This window comes from Malaclemys terrapin, chromosome 1, assembly GCF_027887155.1.
Source record: "Malaclemys terrapin pileata isolate rMalTer1 chromosome 1, rMalTer1.hap1, whole genome shotgun sequence".
Taxonomy (NCBI): domain Eukaryota; kingdom Metazoa; phylum Chordata; order Testudines; family Emydidae; genus Malaclemys; species Malaclemys terrapin.
Window position 1 is genome coordinate 162,123,294 of NC_071505.1, and position 20,953 is coordinate 162,144,246.

At 42.2% G+C, this 20,953-nt stretch overlaps 1 protein-coding gene across 7 annotated transcripts in view; it reads left to right on the top strand.

Moving 5' to 3' along the window:
* PHLDB2 (pleckstrin homology like domain family B member 2) overlaps positions 1-20,953 on the top strand; it is a 104,509-nt gene that overhangs the window by 40,328 nt on the left and 43,228 nt on the right. For all 7 annotated transcript variants that reach the window (XM_054045690.1, XM_054045682.1, XM_054045695.1 and 4 more), the window contains exons 4-6: positions 458-841; positions 4,696-4,839; positions 5,743-5,880. In XM_054045690.1, the coding sequence (XP_053901665.1) occupies positions 458-841; positions 4,696-4,839; positions 5,743-5,880 (666 nt within the window). The remainder of the gene's footprint in view (positions 1-457; positions 842-4,695; positions 4,840-5,742; positions 5,881-20,953) is intronic.

Here is a 20,953-nt window from a genome sequence, read left to right on the forward strand (position 1 = left end):
GGGTGCTGTTAGAAATAAATAATAATTATAATCTTTTTCTGTGGTGAAAAGGGAAATTTGAAACTCGAATGTGGGATCATCTTTAATGGAGAACAGCTTCTATGTTCTCTATCTTAAAACTCACTTTTGACTCAGTTGCTTTTTAAATCCCTTTTTATATGATATATTACAGTATTAAACGATTACACTGATTTTACATTAAACTCTTTTCTACAGAAATTATTTCCCATTTTTAGGATTTCTTGGCTCATTAACTTGTGTTTCCTCTGCCACACCATCATTTTATGTCTATGTGTAAACATATATAATACTTTATCCCTAGATTGGTAAAGGCACATAAGGAAGTTTAATGAATTTAAAAAAATACATTAAAAATAGTGAACCTCTGTGTAGCTTTGACATTTTCTTTGCTTGAAATTTGTATGTTAAGTTTAGCACTGTTTGTTTCAATTCCTAGGAGCGACAGCGGCTGGAGACCATCCTCAATTTATGTGCTGAATATTCCAAGTCTGATAGCGATCCTGCTGCTGCTACCACTGTTGCTGATGTTCAAAAAATTAATAAAGAACTTGAAAAACTTCAGCTGTCAGATGAAGATTCTGTATTTGAAGATTCTCAAATGAATCCAGAAGCAAGATTTAGAAACCACTTGAAATCATCAGCAAGTGATTCTGATTTCTCAGAGTGTAGTAATCTCAATCGAAGTGCTGCCACTTTACTTTCCTCTAGAGGGATTAGAGCTGATGAACACTTCAGTGACAATATGAAGACTCCAGCTTTAGCTTCTTCTGCCTTCTTGAAGGGTTCCAATGAGTCTTCGTACCTAAGTATCATACCCAAGGTAAGATTCTTGAGAAGTGAACATCACATATCAGGAACCCTTGGTTGAAGTCTTCCAGTTGAATTCAGTTTTCATGGTGGAAATCACAAAGAAAAAGGCTTAAAGATAAGTTTTAGTCATACAGTACAACTGTTTTGGTCCAGTACGAATTGAAATGTTGGTGATTTCGTTTGCTATGAAAACTGTTTTTTTTAAGTACTTTTCCCAAATGATAAACAGTTTAGGAAGAGAGAGCTTGGTAAATAACAGTATTAAATGATTTAAATAGTAGCGTTTCAATCGTCCTGTAGACAGCTCGAGTTTCATGAGCAAAATTAATCTATAATTGTTGTCATGTGGAGTATGACATTTTTTAAGTTTTAAGTATTCAGGCCTGTTGCCAAAAGAGGAGGAAATCACGTAACTTTTCTCTTCCCCTTGACTGAGATTTCTGCCTGCTCTCAGATCACCAGATTTTTTCTGACAGCGAACCAGAATAGTTTTAAAGGGTGCAGAAAAGTATCACCTGGCTGAATTTACTTCTCCATCCCTTTTTCTTATTCTGAACAAAGCCATTGTTCCAATCAATATGCTGCCTCTTGTGAAGTATACTGTGACAGTTGACCTATTCACACACCACAAAATCTGTCCAAGGATATTTTCCAACAAACATATACTGCTTTTTAAGAAACTGCTTCAGAATATTCCCCATTCATTTCACAGTGCAGTCTTATAAGTTAAAAGGGTGCTCCTTTTAATAAAATAAAATAATTTCCTTAGTGATAGGTTTCAGAGTAACAGCCGTGTTAGTCTGTATCCGCAAAAAGAAGAACAGGAGTACTTGTAGCACCTTAGAGACTAACAAATTTATTAGAGCATAAGCTTTCGTGGACTACAGCCCACTTCTTCGGATGCATATAGAATGGAACATATATTGAGGAGATATATATACACACATACAGAGAGCATAAGCAGGTGGGAGTTGTCTTACCAACTCTGAGAGGCCAATTAATTAAGAGAAAAAAAACTTTTGAAGTGATAATCAAGCTAGCCCAGTACAGACAGTTTGATAAGAAGTGTGAGAATACTTACAAGGGGAGATAGAGTCAATGTTTGTAATGGCTCAGCCATTCCCAGTCCTTATTCAAACCGGAGTTGATTGTGTCTAGTTTGCATATCAATTCTAGCTCAGCAGTCTCTCTTTGGAGTCTGTTTTTGAAGTTTTTCTGTTGTAATATAGCCACCCGCAGGTCTGTCACTGAATGACCAGACAGGTTAAAGTGTTCTCCCACTGGTTTTTGAGTATTTTGATTCCTGATGTCAGATTTGTGTCCATTAATTCTTTTGCGTAGAGACTGTCCGGTTTGGCCAATGTACATGGCAGAGGGGCATTGCTGGCACATGATGGCATATATCACATTGGTAGATGTGCAGGTGAACGAGCCCCTGATGGTATGGCTGATGTGATTAGGTCCTATGATGATGTCACTTGAATAGATATGTGGACAGAGTTGGCATCGGGGTTTGTTACAAGGATAGGTTCCTGGGTTAGTGGTTTTGTTCAGTAATGTGTGGTTGCTGGTGAGTATTTGCTTTAGGTTGGGGGGTTGTCTGTAAGCGAGGACAGGTCTGTCTCCCAAGATCTGTGAGAGTAAAGGATCATCTTTCAGGATAGGTTGTAGATCTCTGATGATGCGCTGGAGAGGTTTTAGTTGGGGGCTGAAGAACTGGGGCTGGGGAGGTGGGCCTGGATGCTTAGTGGGTGGGCCACGGCCCACCCACTCCCACCCGTGGCTACAACCCTTCACCACCCCTGCCCCACCTCTTCCTGCCCCCGCTGCACCCCTGCCCCTTCTCTCCCCCACCTCTTTTCACCCCCTCTCCCAAGCGTCCCCCTCCCCACTCCTCCCCCTCCCTCTCAGTGCCTCCTGCATGCCGCCGAACAGCTGTTGTGCGGTGTGCAGGAGGCACTGAGAAGGAGGGGGAGGAGTGGATCAGCGGGGCCAGTGGGCTCAGACGTGACTTGCGGACCCTCTGGAGTACCCTCACAGAGCCCCATGGGTCTGCGGACCCCAGTTGGAGAAACGCTGAGATAGATTACATCAGGTTGCAACAGGAATATCCAATCAGTTACAATATAACTAGATCATCATTTTGTTATTTCAGCAGCTAATCCATTTCCATGCTAACTCTTTAAGGACTCTCAAAATAAAGGAGATGTCAAGGCACAACTCTTCAGTTTAGTCATCTTAATCATCACCTCATAGTAGGGGATTTTTTACATGCTTGATGGTGGCTCCCGTATTTGATGGTAGCTTTCGTATATTTTCTGTTTCTCTCCTTACCCCTTTGTAGTAAGGACTACATTATCTTCATTGCATTTAAATATAAGTTTACAGGGTATCTTCTGTTTGACTTGTTTTTGTTTATGTATAGGTAAAAGGGGATATCATTTACTTTAAAGGAAAAAAGAGGGATGCTCCTCTAGAACTCTTTCTGCCGAGTCTTTGGAAATAAGGGTATTTTAAGTAGAAACCAGTTCCCTGTAACTACATCTTAATATATTGATTCTCTCCTTTCTTTATCTGAAATTTACATTAAAACACTTCATGTGCAAGTTATTATGCTCTTGAAACCCTTCCATGCTCATGACTTACTTTCTTTCCATAAATGAAAGATCCTATTTTTAATCTCTATTGGGAAGTTGAAATTGAAGATGTTATGTCAGCATTAGCCAAACAGGATACCAGACAAAAAGAGGCTTTCCTGATAGGATTACTAGCACTAGTAAGTAAGGAATACCATTCATTCATGGTAACGTGTGTTCTGCTAAAGGAAGAGAAGAGCTGTAACAGGCACCTGAGTGTTAATGAAATGCAGTTCATTGTTCTCAAATATCAAGGTCAGATTTGCACATGATCTCTTGTTAAAATGTCTGCCCTCAGAATAGTAATTAGGTAGTTGAGCTTCACTGGGTTTTGAAGAGGGCCATATGGTCTAGCAGTTAAAGCAAGGGACTGAGAGCCAGGATCTGATTCTAATTCTGTCTGGAGACAATGAATGAGTGACCTTAAAACGTAATTCGACCCTATTGCCTCAGCCTTTAGAAAACAGGATAATTTGCAGGACCACTTTGAAAACTAACTGCTGTTTCAGAACAAGGCTTTCTGGGTAAAATAAACTCCAAAAATATCTTTAATGCTGCTTTTTATATCTGTCATAATTGTCCAATAAATAATTGAGGCAGGAGAGAGGGATTTTAAAGATGGTTTGCCATGCTAATTGTGCATCCATCTTACAAAAGCCACTCGTTTTGACACTTGCTTATGAAATGCTGTAACATCCAGGTTTTTGTTATACACCTCTACCCTGATATAACGTGACCCGATATAACACGAATTCTGATATAACGCGGTAAAGCAGTGCTCCGGGGGCGCGGGGCTGCGCACTCCGGCAGATCAAAGCAAGTTTGATATAATGCGGTTTCACCTATAACGCGGTAAGATTTTTTGGCTCCCGAGGACAGTGTTATATCGAGGTAAAGGTGTATATAGAACTGAAGTATATTTTAAAAGGATAAATTTATCTTTCTGTATCTGTTTTACTTGAGAACGCTGGCTTATTACAACCAAAATAACACAATGTATGAAGTGTCTGAAGAATATAGCTAACAAGAAGAGTTAATGAGAAAAGACTTCATATAGTATGAAGTTCAGTAACCAATGCTTCCAAGTGAAGTGTCAATTAGCAGGCATAAAAGCAGAACTCTTGCAATACAACAATTGTGTAAAGTAGTTGAACACAGAGTGAGAGGAAGGAAAAAATGCACTGCTTTGGAATTTTATTAATAAACACTGCCTAATGACTAATTGCAGACACCAGAATGCACAAGTGATGAGCAAAGAGGGCAGGAGCTTGGTCGGCTGGAGGAAGAACACATAACAATACTAAATAACTTAGAGGAACTTGAACAGAAGATCAAAGAGTTAAATGACCAGATGGATGAATCTTCAAGAGAGGTATCAAGAAATGAGGTCTCCTGTTTCTTTTCACATGTTGATTTTAAATGTCATGCTCATTAAATAGCTAAAATTGTATATATGCACGTATCTTGGTTTTTTTATATATATATACATTATATATAATGTGTGTATGTGTGTGTGTGTGTGTGTATAAAAAATACACAGGAGTCTCATGCATCCACATAGCTTTCAAATCCTCTGCCTTTTGTCCAAAATTAAGTGCAGTATCATATTAACTGATATTTCCGTACTACGGGGACTATTTTCTTCCCTTGCAGGAGGCTAGATAACACGATCTATTTGGCCTTTTCTAGTTCTAACTACTATGCCCCTAAATGTAATTAGAATAGTCCTGATTATTGAATGGTTGATGGATTCATCTGAGTATCTTGTCTCACTTGGGAGTATTGTATCTCATGTAGCCATTTAAAGGGTAAGGATGTGAGATAATTTCTTTTTAAAACTCCTCACCCTTGTGCTGGCAAGACTATGAAGCACTGTTGGTTTCTGGAATCTCACACTTGCAAACCAAGCTGTATGGGCCTTAAGTTGTCCTGTCTCTAATTAGTAACAACAGGAAAGAAGCAGCTGTTCCAAAAGTGGTTAGTGCAGAGGCTGGCACGAGTAGTAGGTACAGTATCCTACAGAAGGAAGCAAAGAAGAGGAGAATTAAAAAATAAGTGCTGAACAAATAATATTTAAAAGTTGGTTTGTTCGTTTATGTTACAATATTTTATGGTGAGGTTTTCCTTTTTACGTATTTTTGATCTCTTTGTAAACATGTAGAAGCTCAGGCTTGGTGGCATCAACACTGCTTTTTAAAATGTAACAACAACAAAAAGTGTACGAAGAGTTCTTTGTAAACTGGACTGCTTTTGAGAAATGTTTTGTGTTCCCTAGCTGGATATGGAATGTGCTCTTTTGGATGGGGAACAGAAATCTGAAACAACTGAACTTCTGAAAGAGAAGGAAATATTGGACCATCTGAACAGGAAAATAGCTGAGCTGGAGAGAAATGTTATTGGTGAAAAGACAAAGGTAAATAAAGTTATCTTCACTAATTTTGTGCTATTTAGTCCTTGATCTTCAAAATATATTCAAATTATTAACATAAAGGAGGAGCTCTGTAACATGCACTGGCTATAGGGGGGTTACTTGATTTATATATGGTAGAAAATAATTATCTCAAGAACTTCACCTTTAGAATGCACTTGTTTTGTGAGATAACTTTGATTAGCAACATGAAATGATAAAGTAGAAAGACCTAATTTGTTGAAAAGTTATTTGGGGTACTTTGGGTGCGTTAGATGCCAAGTAAAGCAGATTGAATGCTGGGTGTGCCGTCATGACACACCATTTATCACAACATGTATCTTGGACTAGAATGTCCTATTGCGGTTATGTTCTCTATTGTTAAAAAAAGTGGTATTAATTTGACTTTTCCACAGTCTTCCATCATAAGTTATTTGTTTTAAAATGTATTCACATTAGACCCTCACAAATTCTCTCAAAAAATGCAAGGATATTTTTCCTTCTCAGCAAAGAAATATAAGATCAGATTGCTGTAGTTTGACTTTACTGAGACTTCACTTACAAAATACACAACATATACTGTTGCAGAATGTAAATAAAACACCTGTCCAAATAAATTAATAATGTATACTTTTAATACAAGTATGCAGGTTCATTCAATTTGGAAATTGCCAAAATTTAAAAAGTTAACAATTTACAAAGAATTTTCTACACGTGTGCAAATTAATTAACTTTCAGTCATAACTTTCAGTTGTTTTTTAATACAGTTACTTCTGTGAAATACTGACATAACTCGAATACAAATCTTAGATACCCAAAATGGAAAAGACCTATTAGTCCCCATCAAGCCAGAGAAGAATTGCTTCCTCTAACCTATTGTCTAGTGTGTTTTCAAGTCTGCATGTCTTTTCTTGCAAGACCATTTCACAGCCTATTATATCTAACTGTCAGGAGGTTTTTCTGGATATTCAGCCAATAACTGTTCTTTTCTTAATTTCATCCCAGAACTCATGGTTTAAAACTGTCTCCCTGGAACTACTCTAAATAGTTCTTCTCCATCCTTTAGTCACTTGATTGGTGTTCTGTTCCTTTGGGTTTAGATTGTGTTCCTTGGATGATCGCCTGAAACAGGTTTCATTTCATTTATTCCCTGAACCTTTCACCATCCCCTTGTGTGGCTTAGACAAATGACACATTTTTAGTTCTTGTAAACTTTCCTTCACAGTCAAGCCTACAGCTCCTAATAACTTTTGTTGATTTTCTCTGAACTCTTTCCACATCATTGCTGTCTCTCATGTATTGAGCCTGAACTCCACATTTCAGCTGCATGCTCACTGAAGCTGCACTGAGAGTAGTCCTGTTGCCTTCCTCAGGCCTGCACTCACTTTATATATCAGTGCCAGGGCCGGCTCCAGGCACCAGCCGACCAAGCACGTGCTTGGGGCGGCACCTTTTAAAGGATGGCCAATGTTGGGGTGGCAGGGGGTGCTCGCGGTGTTTTCGGTTTTGTTTTTGTTCGGCGGGGCAGTGCTCGAGGGGTTTTTTTTTTGTTTGTTTCGGTGGTGTGGTGCTGGGGCAGGGGCTTCGGTGGCCCAGCGCAGGGCTCGGGGGTTTGGGCGGCGCGGCGCTCCGGGGGGGGGTGGGGGTTTGGCTGGCGTGGAGCTCCGGGGGTTTGGGCGGTGCGGCGCTGGGGGGGGCAGGGGTTTGGCTGGCGCAGCGCTCGGAGGTTTGGGTGGCTCGGCCCGGCACTCGGGGCAGGGGTTTGGCTGGCCCAGTGTGGCGCACCGGGGGTTTGGCCGGCCCAGCCTGGTGTTCGGGAGGGGCGGGGATTTGGGCGGCCCAGCGAGACGCTGGGGGGGTGGGGGGGCGGGGGGTTGGGCGGTGAGGCACTCGGGGCGGGGGTTACGGCAGGGCGGCGGTCTTCTTTTTTGCCTGGAGCGGCAAAAAAGTTAGAGCCGGCCCTGATCAGTGCTGCTACAACTTTCAGTAATGTTCAACTTGCAGATTCTTCAGTCACATTTTTAACCTGAGCATGAAATCAGTTTAATAGGTTTTATTTTTCTCATTAGCCAAAGACTAGTCTAAAGCTGGTCACTTGCCAGGCTTCATGTGAATTGGTGATAAGTTATGGCTGTGCAAACAGCTTCACTTTAAAGGGATGCTATCAGGGAGCTGAGATTCTCAGACTGTATGGTGTGAGCCCCTTAAATATTTGGATAAGTAGATAGAAATTCAATGTCCGAGTGATGTTTTCTCTCTCTCTCTCTCTCTCTCTCTCTCTCTCTCTCTCTCATACTTGTTCTCTTTTAATCTCAAACTTTATGACAAATAGAAATTAATCCTTATTTTTTCTATGTTTTTACATTTTTGAAGCACTTTTAAATATTCCTTGACAGAACTGTGAATCAAAACGTAGCAGCATTGTACTTATGTATGCCAGTCAGCAAACGAAAATGGCAAATCTAGTTTAATTTTTCAGCTGAGTGCAAAGCAGAAAGTAAACAAGCCGCCTAAAGAGACTTTTCTTATTTGAAAAGTAAATTTATTTAAAATACTTGTTTTTTACAATGTAAGATGGTGTTAGTAATATAAGTTACAATATTTTAATTTTGTCTTGAGTGTACCTTTATAAATGGATTTAAAAAAAAATCTTTTCAGAATGCTTTCAGTACTCATACTCATGGCTTTGCCAAAGTCTGAAGTTTTTTATATTAAAAACAAAAAATGTAAGTGACAGAATACAAATCTCCTCCAGTAGTGGCCTGGGAGGCTTAAAGAAAATAGAAAGTTTGTTAAAAAAAGAAAAAAAAATTGCATCATGCAAATTGTGAAGTAAAATGTCATAAAGTCATAGCTATAATATTATGAAGGAGGAAGGAAAAGTTAACAAAGAAAGATTGGGCATGTAATGCAAATAAATATAATTCTTTAGCTAGTTGAAAGAAATAATTTTCAGTATCTTGTTTAATAGTTCTGTTTATGTAAGATTACACTCTCTGAATATCTCATGAGCTAAGCAAGTTCTTGCCTATCCTATAGTAGGATGGGAAACATCCTTCCCTTTCTCTGCCCCCACTCTCCTCCCAAATGCTGCCTAAAGTGATGATGATTTAGCATATTTCCTCTGAGGCAGTATTAAACTTATGCTCCCTCCCACTCCTCCAAATTGTGTCAGGGCTCAGTTTGGTGCTTGCTGGTGCCATCTGTTGACCCCTTGTAATCGTTAAAGGTTCCATGGCTTTTTTTTTTTTTTTTTTGCCTCCCAGAGCATATGTGTTAGAAATTTGGCCATCACAGATACTCTCTGACTACTTGGGTATCCCCCACAACAATAGTCCTCTTCTTGTGAGGCACAAGTAGTGCTAGTGCTCCAGAATGTAAAATGTCCATTACCCACCCATGACAAAGAAAGAGACCTGGAACTGTCTTGGCCCGGGAGAAACCCAGGACTGAAATTAGATGAGCAGGGGAGAAGAGAGGAAAGGATGGCATTGTGATTTGGGCTCTGGACTTGGACTGGGAAATCAGAGATTGAGTCTTGGCTTGGCCGTGGAGTTGCTGTGTGTGGATTTAATCTCTCTCTTCTCCTGTTTCTCACCTGTAAATCAGGACTGTTTCCTACAGCGTTTTTGTACATTGTCTGGCACAATAGGGCTCCAATCTGCTGTAATACAAGACAGGATTGAATGGCAATGCTCCAGGATTTTTGCCGCCTCAAGCAAAAAAAAAATAAAAATAAAAATAAAAAACAAAGCCAGAGTGCCACCCCTTGAAAAGTGCCGCCTTAAGCACATGCTTGGGACACTGGTGCCTAGAGCCGGCCCTGGTAATGGGGCACAACTCTTGCATAATATAATCTCTCATGATTGGTTAAACAGCCAGTTCTCTTAGTCTTGCAAATATACCCTCGCATTTTTTTGTGGGGGAGTGGGGGAAGAAAATAGTATTGAATTGGTCATATTTTTAAAATAAAGCTCTTTGCTCACCCCTCCTAAAAGAAAAAAAGAAAGGAAAAGAAAAAGGAACCCATTCCCTTGTCATTAACATTATTGTAGACATCAGTGCCTTGCATTTTAACTTACAAAAAATGCAACACTCTGAAATAAATCTAATTTCCGCCATTCTTCATCACTGGTGTAATGGTATTTTCACAGGAAGGTTTTTTTGAGAGAGAGAGAGGATGTGATTTGCACTGGTGTTAGCAGAGGTGCAACTGCACCATTGCTGCAATCTGGTATACACCAATCCACTTTTAGGTCTTGGTCTACATTAGAAAAATATGTACCCAGATTGCGACAGTGGTGCGGTTGCACTTCTGCTAACACCAGTGCAAATCACTAGTCTAGACAGGACTCTGGTGTGTTTAATGCCGTGCTATGAAAACCTTTTCTGGTAGTAGTGCATTGCACTGTTGCTGCACCATTGCTGAAACATGGGTAGGAACTTGGTGAAAGTAAATGGGCCAACAAAGCCAAGACTCTCCAAAGATGAAAGTTACAGGGGTTTTGGCTGATTGTTTTGTAGTGCTATTAGGTAGCCTCTGGTAAACAGGCTACAGAGCAGAATTTCTACTTGGTTCTTTGAGTGTTCAGTGGAATTTTAGACTATGTTAGCTTACATGGCAAGGTGTGACTTTTTTGCATATTTGGAAATCGTTTTTGCCTCCAAGCTATCACAGAGGTTGTTGATTAAGCAAGCAGTTTGACCACAGTTTAAAATCTTCCCATTCTTGTAATAACGAGAAGCATTTTTACCCTAAGTGTTCATGTGATTGAAAAGACAGTGCTATTTTGTGCGTATTTATTATCATTCACAGGGAGGGAAAACAACAAACCACTGTGAAGCCTAACCAGCTGAAGCCTAATCTAGCATTTAAACACTTCAGTTATAGAATTGCTCGAACTTCAGTAGCAAACTATTGATTGTATGCTCTAGTTTGGCAGAGGCAGTACCAGAAATAATTCAATACTAATGCAATTTGATACTTGGTTGTAGCTTCATGCTTCCTGGGAAAGAACTTTACTACAGATTTTGACAAAATGATTTTAACCTGCCTTCTTTGGATAGAACCAAACTGTACAAGTACAAAAAATAAACATTCCCTGCTCCTGCCTCCCCTCCACCCCATCCCGCTTCCCTAACTTGCTATTTACTGGAAGGACCATGTCTACATTCTACTTATGTGGTACTGCAGGGATTGGCAACCTTTGGTACCCAGCTCACCAGGGTAAGCGGCGCGGGCTGAGGGATGTGCTGGCTGCTGCTTCCCGCAGCCCCCATTGGCCTTTAGTGGTGAACCGCGGCCAGTGGGAGCCGCGATCGGCCCAACCTGTGGACCTGGCAGGTAAACAAACTGGCCCAGCCTGCCAGGATGCTTACCCTGGCGAGCCACATGCCAAAGGTTGTCGATCCCTGTGGTAGTGACACAATTGTGAAGGCTGAATTAGCACCTCTGTTCCATTGCGCTATTTTCAATGACAGCTTCCTCAGAATTACACTTTGAGATGAACTTTTGCCATACTCTATCTCAGTCCACGAGTGATATTCGTCTTTATGAAAGTTGTATAAAACTATATTTATCCATGTTGAATTATCCAGATGTGCAAATAAATTTGGTCATACGTAGCTGAATACCATCATCGACTTGGTTTACGCATAACCAAGTTAACGCAATTTGAAAAAAATAGAGATGAAAATTAGTGAAAAAGAAAATGAAATAATGAATAGGTTGACATGACAAAAGGACAGTGCTTGTGAACTTTGGCACAGATTAATAGAAGTTGTGGCAGAAAGGCTTTGCTGCCTGGGAATAAGTGGCCCAGAGACTTAAACCTAAATTTTAGGAATGAAGTGTTATCCTTCCTCTGTAGGACCCCTCTCATGTCTTGCTGAAATGTATATTCTACAATGATGACTCTTATCATCCATAGTGTTTCCTGCCTGTTTCCTCAAGAGCAAATTCCATACAGAAGTCAGGGAGTGGTTGGCAGAGGATAATGTGCCTTACATTTTATTTTGTGAAAGTATTTTGGGGGCAAAAAACAGAACATCTCACACATGCCAGGATATTTGAAACTTGGCTCATCAGAGCCAAATCTGTACTGTAAGGATTGCAGAAACTGAGCCAAGGAAAAGATGCCAGTCTGCCAATCTTTTAAAAGGGACTCCAAGAAACAAAATAATACACATCGGTAGTTCTAATGGTGAGAGTCCAATCTCCTGGATCTAAAATTCAGGTTATTGTTTTTGTGCTGCAGTGAAAATGTGCAAAGCCTAAAGAATCAAACAGATTAATAACTCCATAATTTTGTACCTCTTCCCTACTAAGGCCTCAATTTAGCAAGATATTTAAGTATATGTATAATTTTAAGCAGTTGGGTAATTTAATTGAAGTCAAGGCTACTGGTTACCACCTAAAAGTAACAAATATGCTGAAGTCCATAAAGGCTGTGAATAGGGTCTGGCAACAATGAGGATACTGATAGGGGAAAAGGATCATTATAGGTGATAATGGATAATTGGAAACCTCAAGTTCATTCCTAGACAGCTATGAAGAAAGTAAATTGAACAGTGGGTTGTACTGCTAGAAAGATACCTGTTCTTTTGTATCCTCTTGTCATCAACCAGTATGTATTAAGATTGTCCAATATTTTGAAGTTTTCTTATTTAAAGCATTTTGTGCTGCTGAGGATATTGTGGTTAGCTGGGAAGACTGTTACTTTTTCTGTTCTGGTAGTGCTATTGAAGGTGTTGTTTTCTAGAAAGAGAGATTTTTTTTAATTAACAAGGAAGCATGCTCAGAGTTTGAGTTTAGGAATCCCAGTTCTCCATTGCCTTGCTGTGTGTCTGTCAACAAGTTGCAACGTCTTTCTGTTTCTCCGTGTGTGAAATGGGGATAATACTTTAAGGATATTTTAGACTAAATTAGTTAAAAATTGAACAGTATTTGGAAGATATGAAGTTCTTAAGGTGTACTGAATATTAAAATGCTGACAAACTGGAAAAAAACGATGTTTTTTTTTTTTAAAGTTGATGTCTGCTAGTGTGGGGCTGTACTTAAAGCAGCAGTATTGTTTAGTCTAATACAGAATTGCTTTAGCTTAGGGTTACCATATCTAACAAATAAAAAAAGAGGACCCTCCACGGGCCCTGGCCTCGCCCATTTCCCCACCCCAGCCCCGCCCCAACTCTGCCCCTTCCCCGCCCTAACTCCGCCCCCTCCTCCCTCCCACTCCCAGCCACGCGGAAAGGGCTGCCCGAGCGCTACTGGCTTCACGGTTTGCTGGGCAGCCCCCAGACCCTGCGCCCCCGGCCGGTGCTTCCCCAGCGCAGCTGGAGCCCGGGAGGGGAAGCGCCCAGCCGGGGGCGCAGGGTCTGGAGGCTGCCCGGCAAACCGTGAAGCCGGTAGCGCTTGGGCTTTGGGCAGCCCCCTTGCCTCCGGACCCTGCACCCCCAGCCGGGCACTTCCACTCCCGGGCTCCGGCGGCGCAGGGTCCGGAGGCATGGGGGCTGCCCAAAGCCGGTAGCGCTCGAGCAGCCCGGCTCTTAAACAGAGCCGAAGAGTCAGGGGAGGAGCAGAGCCACCGCGGCCGGAGGCTCTGCTCCTCCCCTGACTCTTCGGCTCTGTTTAAGAGCCGAGCTGCCCCAGCGCTACTGGCTTCGGGCAGCTCCCATGCCTCCGGACCCTGCGCCGCCGGAGCCCAGGAGGGGAAGTGCCCGGCCGGCGGCTGGGGTCCGGAGGCAAGGGGGCTGCCTGAAGCCCATAGCGCTTGGGCAGCTTGGCTCTTAAACAGAGCCGAAGAGTCAGGGGAGGAGCAGAGCCGCCGCGGGAGGGGAAGTGCCTGGCCGGCATTTTCCCGTACATGTTCAGCTTTTTGGCAATTCTCCCCGGTCGGGGGTTTGAGTGCCGAAAAGCCGGACATGTCCAGGAAAAAGAGGACGTATGGTAACCCTACTTTAGCTTTGTATTTGTTTTATGCTTGCAGCATTTGATAGAAAGCTCCTGATTCAGATGAGTGAGCTCCTCCTACGATATGTCCTAATGTATGTCATCTGTTATGGTATGCATGAGAAACAGCATGCCCTTGTTCCACCACGAGAAGTATTGGGAAAAGAAAAGGAAATGACTTTCCCTTTTGTATCATGTTCCTTTCCCTATGTCTGGCAGGCACCTATCATTTCCCACCACTCAGTGATAACCTTAACTTTACCATTAGTAATTAAATTATGCCAGCTTTCATCCACAACTGTGCTTCTCTCCTAAGACAAAAGAGTGTGGGAAACAGGCCCTAAAGAAACAGGGGAAAGTACAGAGGGAAGAGCAAACAGTATGTCTGCTTCATTCCATCCTTGTTTTTTTGTTCTTAGAATGTCAAGCAGCCCTCTTTGTTTTATGAAATCCAGCCACAACTTGCAAGTGCTTTCAATTTTGGGAAATTGGCAATATGTTAGAAACACTAGAAAGGGTGACATTCAGCCCTGTCTCACGGTTCTTCCATTAGCCTCCTTTACTGTCTGACCATCAAGGGGTGTGTTCCCCACCTGCTGTCTAGTTGGAGGATTAAGGCTGACTTTTGGGGGGTGGAATATATCCTGACAAATTACCTACAGATGTTATAGCTCTACTGATAGCAAGTCACTAAAAGCAAAGCGTCTTCCTTCCACTGAAATAGTCAGAACGCAATGCCACTAAGAATTTTATTTTGTGAACAAAGTGAGATTCCCCTTGGGAGGATATACATGTCTATATAGTGATGTGACACTTCTCGGGGCACCCGAGGCTGTCAGTCACTTTGTTGACATCCTCCTTCTGCATGAGGGAGGCTTGCCTGTGCCACCTGGTGTCAGATCCCTAACACAACCAGCCTGTCAGTCACTCAAGCACTCTTCTCTGGGACTAGTCCTGCTGGTTGACAATAGATGCACCTCAGCCCCAGAGTCCCTTCAAAGTGTCCCCCTGTAGTATCCAGCCCCTGGAGAAATCCCAGATCCTCCATTCCCAAAGGAAGAGTGTACCCCGGTTTGCCAGTTTTATCTTAGCCCACCACTCCTGAATCACACACAGCACTTGAGTTCAGTTATAGTAAAACAAAAAAATTTCTTTAACAAAGAATAGAGACCCAAATAGAAACAAGTGAAAGTGATGGAAACAAATGGTTGCATATAAAACAAAATAATAAAACATGAACTAAGGCCTACACTTTATTAATAGTTACCTTCTTTATCTAATAGAGTCAATTCTCACCCCAAAGTTCAGTCTTTTGCAGCATTTGCTGCCCCAAGGAACTAGGACCTCATCTTTCATAAACTACCCCTACACACTGACGTACCTTCTCAGTGAATGGGTGCCGAGTTTCTTCTCTGGACTGTGATACAGTGAATCAATCTTTTGTCTTTAATCTTAGCCAGGGCGGTTCCCTCGCTGTAATATTGTTCCTTTTAACTCCCAAGTGGTTTTGATGTTTATAGTTAGGGCCCCACCAAATTCACAGCCATGAAAAACATGTCACAGACTGTGAAATCTGGTCTTTTGTGTACTTTTATCCTATAGCAGCATTTCTCAAACTGGGGTCCCAACCCAAAAGGGGATTGCAAGGCTATTGTAGGGGGGGTTGTGATATTGCCACTGTACTTCTTCACTGCCTTCAGAGCTGGGCAGCTGGACAGCGGCAGCTGCTGGCCAGGCGCCCAACTCTGAAAGCAGCACCGTCGTCAGCAGCAGTGCAGAAGAAAAGAGTGTCATGGTATGGTATTGCCACGCTTATTCCTGTCCTGCTGCTGGCACTGGGTGCCTGGCCAGCAGCCACCATTCTCCCGCTGCCTAGCTCTGAAGACAGCACTGCTGCCAGCAGCAGCATGGAAGTAAGGGTGGCATGCTATGGGGTTGTTGTCACTTTTTGGGTGTCGTCATGGGCTTTACATGTTTATATTTTGCTATATTTAAATATGTATTCATGTTTTGTTAAAGCACTGTGAAATTTAAGATTTAGTTATGTGAAACTGTGAAATTCAAGATTTAAAAAATGCTGTGACCATGACATTTATGAAAATGGACCATGAATTTGATAGAGCCATGTTTATAGTGTATCTTTGATGGTTTCCATTGCTTTTTCTGAGTTGTTGCAATTGTGCAATACATTACATATTCAGCTAGCCAGGGAGGGTTGATAGCTCCCTCCTGCTTGAACAGGCTGTTACTGAACATATGATTCTCTGGTGACTCACTTTCGCTCCAAGGCTATAAGTCAGGAATGAGCAAACTTTTTGGCCTGAGGGCCACATCGGGGAATAGAAATTGTATGGAGGGGCATGAATGCTCACAAAATTGGGGCGTGGGGAGAGGCTCAGGGGTGCAGGCTCCAGGTGGCATCTTCCAGAAGCAGTGGCATGTCCCTTCTCCGGCTCCTACGCGGAGGCATGGCCAGGCGGCTCTGCATGCTGTCCCATCCACAGGCACCGCCCCTGCAGCTCCCATTGGCGCTCTGGAGGGGGCCATTGGAACACATAGGAGCTGGAGCGGGGCCATGCCGCGGCTTCTGGGAGCTGCGTGGTGCACCCCCCACCCCAGCCCTGGCTGGAGCGCCAGAGCGGTGCAAGCTCCAGATCCCACGCCCCAGCAGGAGCTTGCGGGCTGGCTTAAAACGCGTAGTTTGCCCACCCCTGCTATACGGTTATAGTTTTCATTATAGTTACAGTATTTCTTAAATATTACCCATACACACCGCTCTCAATAATTATGAATAGCACTAAATTACAAGTTTTCAAGAGAGACCTCATAATGCTACTCTTTATTATGGGTAAATACCATGAAAATGGGTATTAGGTATAGTGAGTTTGTCAGGTCTAAGACAGGAGTTGCTTTTAAAGAACAGTGAACCCTTTGCCAGTTGGCACCAATGGGTATGTCTACACAGCAGTTAAAAACCCATGGCTGGCCCGTGCCAGGTGACTCTAGCTAAGGGGCTTGGGCGAAGGGGCTGTTTAATTGCAGTGTAGACGTTCAGGCTCAGGCTGCAGCCCGAGTTCTGGGACCCTCCCACCTCTCAGGGTCCTAGAACCCAGGCTACCGCCCAAGCTGGAATGTCTACACTGCAATTAAACAGCCTCTTAAGCTGAGCTCCATGAACCAGAATCAGCTCACACAGGCCAGCCACTGATTTTCTAAAGAAATGTTCTTTCTCCTCCTTTGCTTGCTGGCCAGTTCTTATGACATCTTTCTATCTGACTGTAGGCTTAGGGGGGCTTTTCTGGAATGTGGTTACGGTTGTCTGGCCATACGTGGAAACCATTGGAGTGTGTGGAGATGTTATTCAGAATGAAGACCCGTTTAGGTCCTTGCTTGCTTTTCGGAAAGCTCTAGAAGAATTTGTTAGGGAAGTACTGGTGATTCAATAGTCTAGTCTATTTGAAAGAGTAATAAGCATGATGGGAATGACATCCTCATATAAAGTCTTCTATCTTAGAACACTGTTAAACGGATGTGGGTTTGGATTCCTGACTGATGCAGAACCTGAGGTATTTCAAATTGGAGTAATTGAAGTAGGAGACTTGACTCTGTGTTGGATCTTTGGTGAACGTTTATTATTGCGTGTAGAATTGCCTGTTTGCTCTTTCTTCTTTGTCATGTTTCTCATGTCAAATAAAAATTTCTTGGCTTTTTTTTTTTTAAGGCAGCAGAGTCAGATCTTTGTACCCCAGCCATGCAGTCCCTTTCACAATGACCTTGAGCAATTTTTTTTATAGTTTCCACTAATTATTTTTTAAAGTTTCTCCCCAGCTTGTCCTTCTCCTGTCCTCCCAACTGTGAGGTACGAGGAAGACAACTGATCAAACCCTTCCCCCACTAATATCATCAAAACAGAAGACTATACTATGTCAAAATCCAGGCTGCAATCCTAAATGACCAATTCCTAACAAACCCACAATGCTGGGTTAATTTTGCATTGCCAGTCATATTGTACAGTTCCTATTTAGCTTTTATTTAAGGATCCTGTATTCAAGCACACTTTTTTGTTTGTGCTATTAATACTTTGCTGGTTCACTTGAACAAAGCCATCATGCACAGAATGTGTCATGCCGTGGCCGTCCAAAATAAAGCTGGTGGTTGAAGTTCTTGCTTACTAACCTTATTGCAATGTCCTCTTAAATCTTGAATTTAAAGAGAAAATGTAATAGCTTGCATACAGATGTTGGTGTTTCTTTTGGTCAGTTTTCTAAGAAAGGTTGTGTTGAATGAGGTCAAGACCAGTAAATAAGTGTCCAAATCACAAATACTTTAGATTTAATTATCAAGGTTGCTTCATATTTCAAAGTAATAAATATACCACCTATGTATCCCATAATTGGTTACTGGGCAAAATTATCTGTTTCAAGGGTGCTTCTAAATGCCCCAAATTCCCCTCTTCCTCCCCCCCACCCCCACAGATACTTACATGTATCTGCAGTTAGATTCAGTGGGCGATGAGCACCTGTATCTGAAGGTGGAATATGGTCCAAAGTAGAAAATATGGCAGGGCAACATGTCTCATTCCTGGGTTTTCCTTTTCTCCTGCAAAAATAGGTGTTGATTAAAGGGTAACTCATCTGAATCTAATTTTGTTATGGAATGAAGACTGGAGTTTGGAAAGCAGTTGGAATTGCAGGGAAGGTGTTTAACAGACAGAAGTTGACTTCGTGGCTCTCCCTGTTGTTGAAGCTAGCTTTAACTCACATTTATAACTTTGCTTTGTAATACATTTTTTGGAGGAGAGCACAGAGAGGGAGGGAGGAGTACCACAGTGTATAAAATAACAGTAGAACATTTATTAGCTAGGTCAATGCCATTTTAAATTGTATCTTTCTCCTACAAGTTTTCCAAACCTTCTCTTAAAATCGCAGAAATCCTTTAGAGTCAGGATGTTTATGTGGTCAAAGAGCCGCACAGGGAGCCAGAACATATGGGTTCTAGTGACAGCTATGTCACTGACTGTAACATTGGACAATTCACTTAAACAGTCTGCACCACATTCTGCGGTCTGTAGTGTCTGGAACAGTAGTACCTACTTCACAGAGCCATTAGGTTTAACCAATGGTTATAAAGCTCTTTCATATCTTAGGAGGAAGATACTATTGAAGTGCAGATAACTTATTATTCAGTTCACTTCTTTATCAGATTATCAACGTGTAAACTAAACCAATGCAAAGTCAGTAGTGCTGGTGGAATTTACCAAATGCAAAACATATAATGCCTCTAAATTCTCAACGTGACATTTCCTGCTATGATTGCACAAGTGAGCCAGTCTGCTGGGATGTTAGAACTTCCTGAGTTATAAATAGAAGAGATGGGTATCATTTACTTTCCGTCTTCTAGGACTATCTTACTGGTTTATTGGTGGAAGTAATAATATTTCTGGCATGGTCCTCAGTGAGTTATATATTTGCTGATGTTAGCTGTTCACACTTAGATTGACTTGCCTATTATTGCATGAGTTAGTGTGATCATTAGGTTGCCTGGATCTCCAGGAAGCTATTATTGGAGTAATGAAACTATGCTCGAGGTTGCAATAGTTCTTGTTGCTGTAGATTGCTCTGCTCTTCCAGATCCCACCCACATAGCAATCTGATGGTGTCTAGGACTAATGTGAAACTGACAGCTAGGGTTGTGAAGACCTGGGTATTGATTTATGAAATATTTAGATTCCCTTTTATGCTGAGGGAAGGGTTGACTCAGGATGTGAGCGACTGCAAGGCCTAGGTCTCAAACCCAGGCCTCTGTAGCTACCACCATGCTGCTACCCAGCAGCAGCTATAACCAGCTCACGCTCCACAAGCCACGACCTGCTGTATCCCATGGATACAGACCATGGGAAGTTCTGCCTCAAGGGGTCTGACAGGCAGCAGCTTCATGGCTCCTGATTGGCTCCCCGCCCTATATAAGCCCACGAGGCATTCCAGGAAGTGTCTGGGCAACAGCCGTGATCTCCTGTTGCTGTCATGACCATTCCTGCTCCCAGTTCTTGAACTCCTGGCTTCAACCTCAGCTTGATTTGGACCTCGCTTCTTGACCCAGACCCTGAAACCTGATTTGGACTCTGCTCCTTGATATCAACCGCAGCCTGGAACTTGACTACAAACTCCACTGCTACTCTCAGCCTCAGGTTTGACCCTGCGCTGACCTTGGTCCCAATTATCCTTGTCAAAATCCTGACAGATACTCTGTCTGCCGCATTCTGGGCTAGTAGTGACAAAGCAGTAATTTGATGACTATTTGGTGGCCTGTGTGGAATGAGTTTGATCTCAGAACAGTTGACAATAAATAGATGAGGCATTGAGCTCTAGGAGTTATGTCTCCCGGGTTCTACTCTCAACTATATGTTGCTATCTCATTGTGTGACCTCAGTCAAGTCGGGACTGCTCCATACTTGTCCGTGAGCGCTGCTTATGTTGTCTGAGAATAGTGGTGAGGGCGTGGAGTCCAGATGACTGAATATGATGGTTCAGTCTCTAGGTTTTTATTGAGTTTGTGAAAATTGTCCATTGTTCTGGGCAATTCTGTGGCCTGATAGCATGGCCTGAAAAATGACTAAAACGAGCATTTCAATTCACATGAGACCTGATTGTAAACATTTAAAAAAACCTAACAAGGTGCTGTACTCTGAGAAAGTGATATTACCCCCGTTTTAGAGGAGAGGAGAATATAAGGAGATTAAACAAACAAAATCATTTTGCTTCCTCATCTCCATGGTACTATGAAGGTTTGAGGACGGTTTCAGTAATAATGAAGAGAATATGAAAGAGCATTCAGAGCTCGTGAAACAGAAGATCTTGTATGGTGAGAGAAGTGTCTATTCAAGGTGTACAAATCATGTACAGTGACCGCAAAATCTGAGTGTGAGGAGCTGCTGAAAAGAGGCACTCGTTTTCAGAAGAGAGAGAAAGAGAAGATAGAGAAGAGAACAAATGAGTGGGTATTGTAGCTGTCCAGAATTCAGCTGTCCTTGGAAGGTTCAAAGAAAGAGGCTGGAACATTTAAGGCACCTAAAATATCAAGACGACATGGAGGTCTGTTGCGAAATGAGAAGCCCGTGTGTAGCTCAAAGAG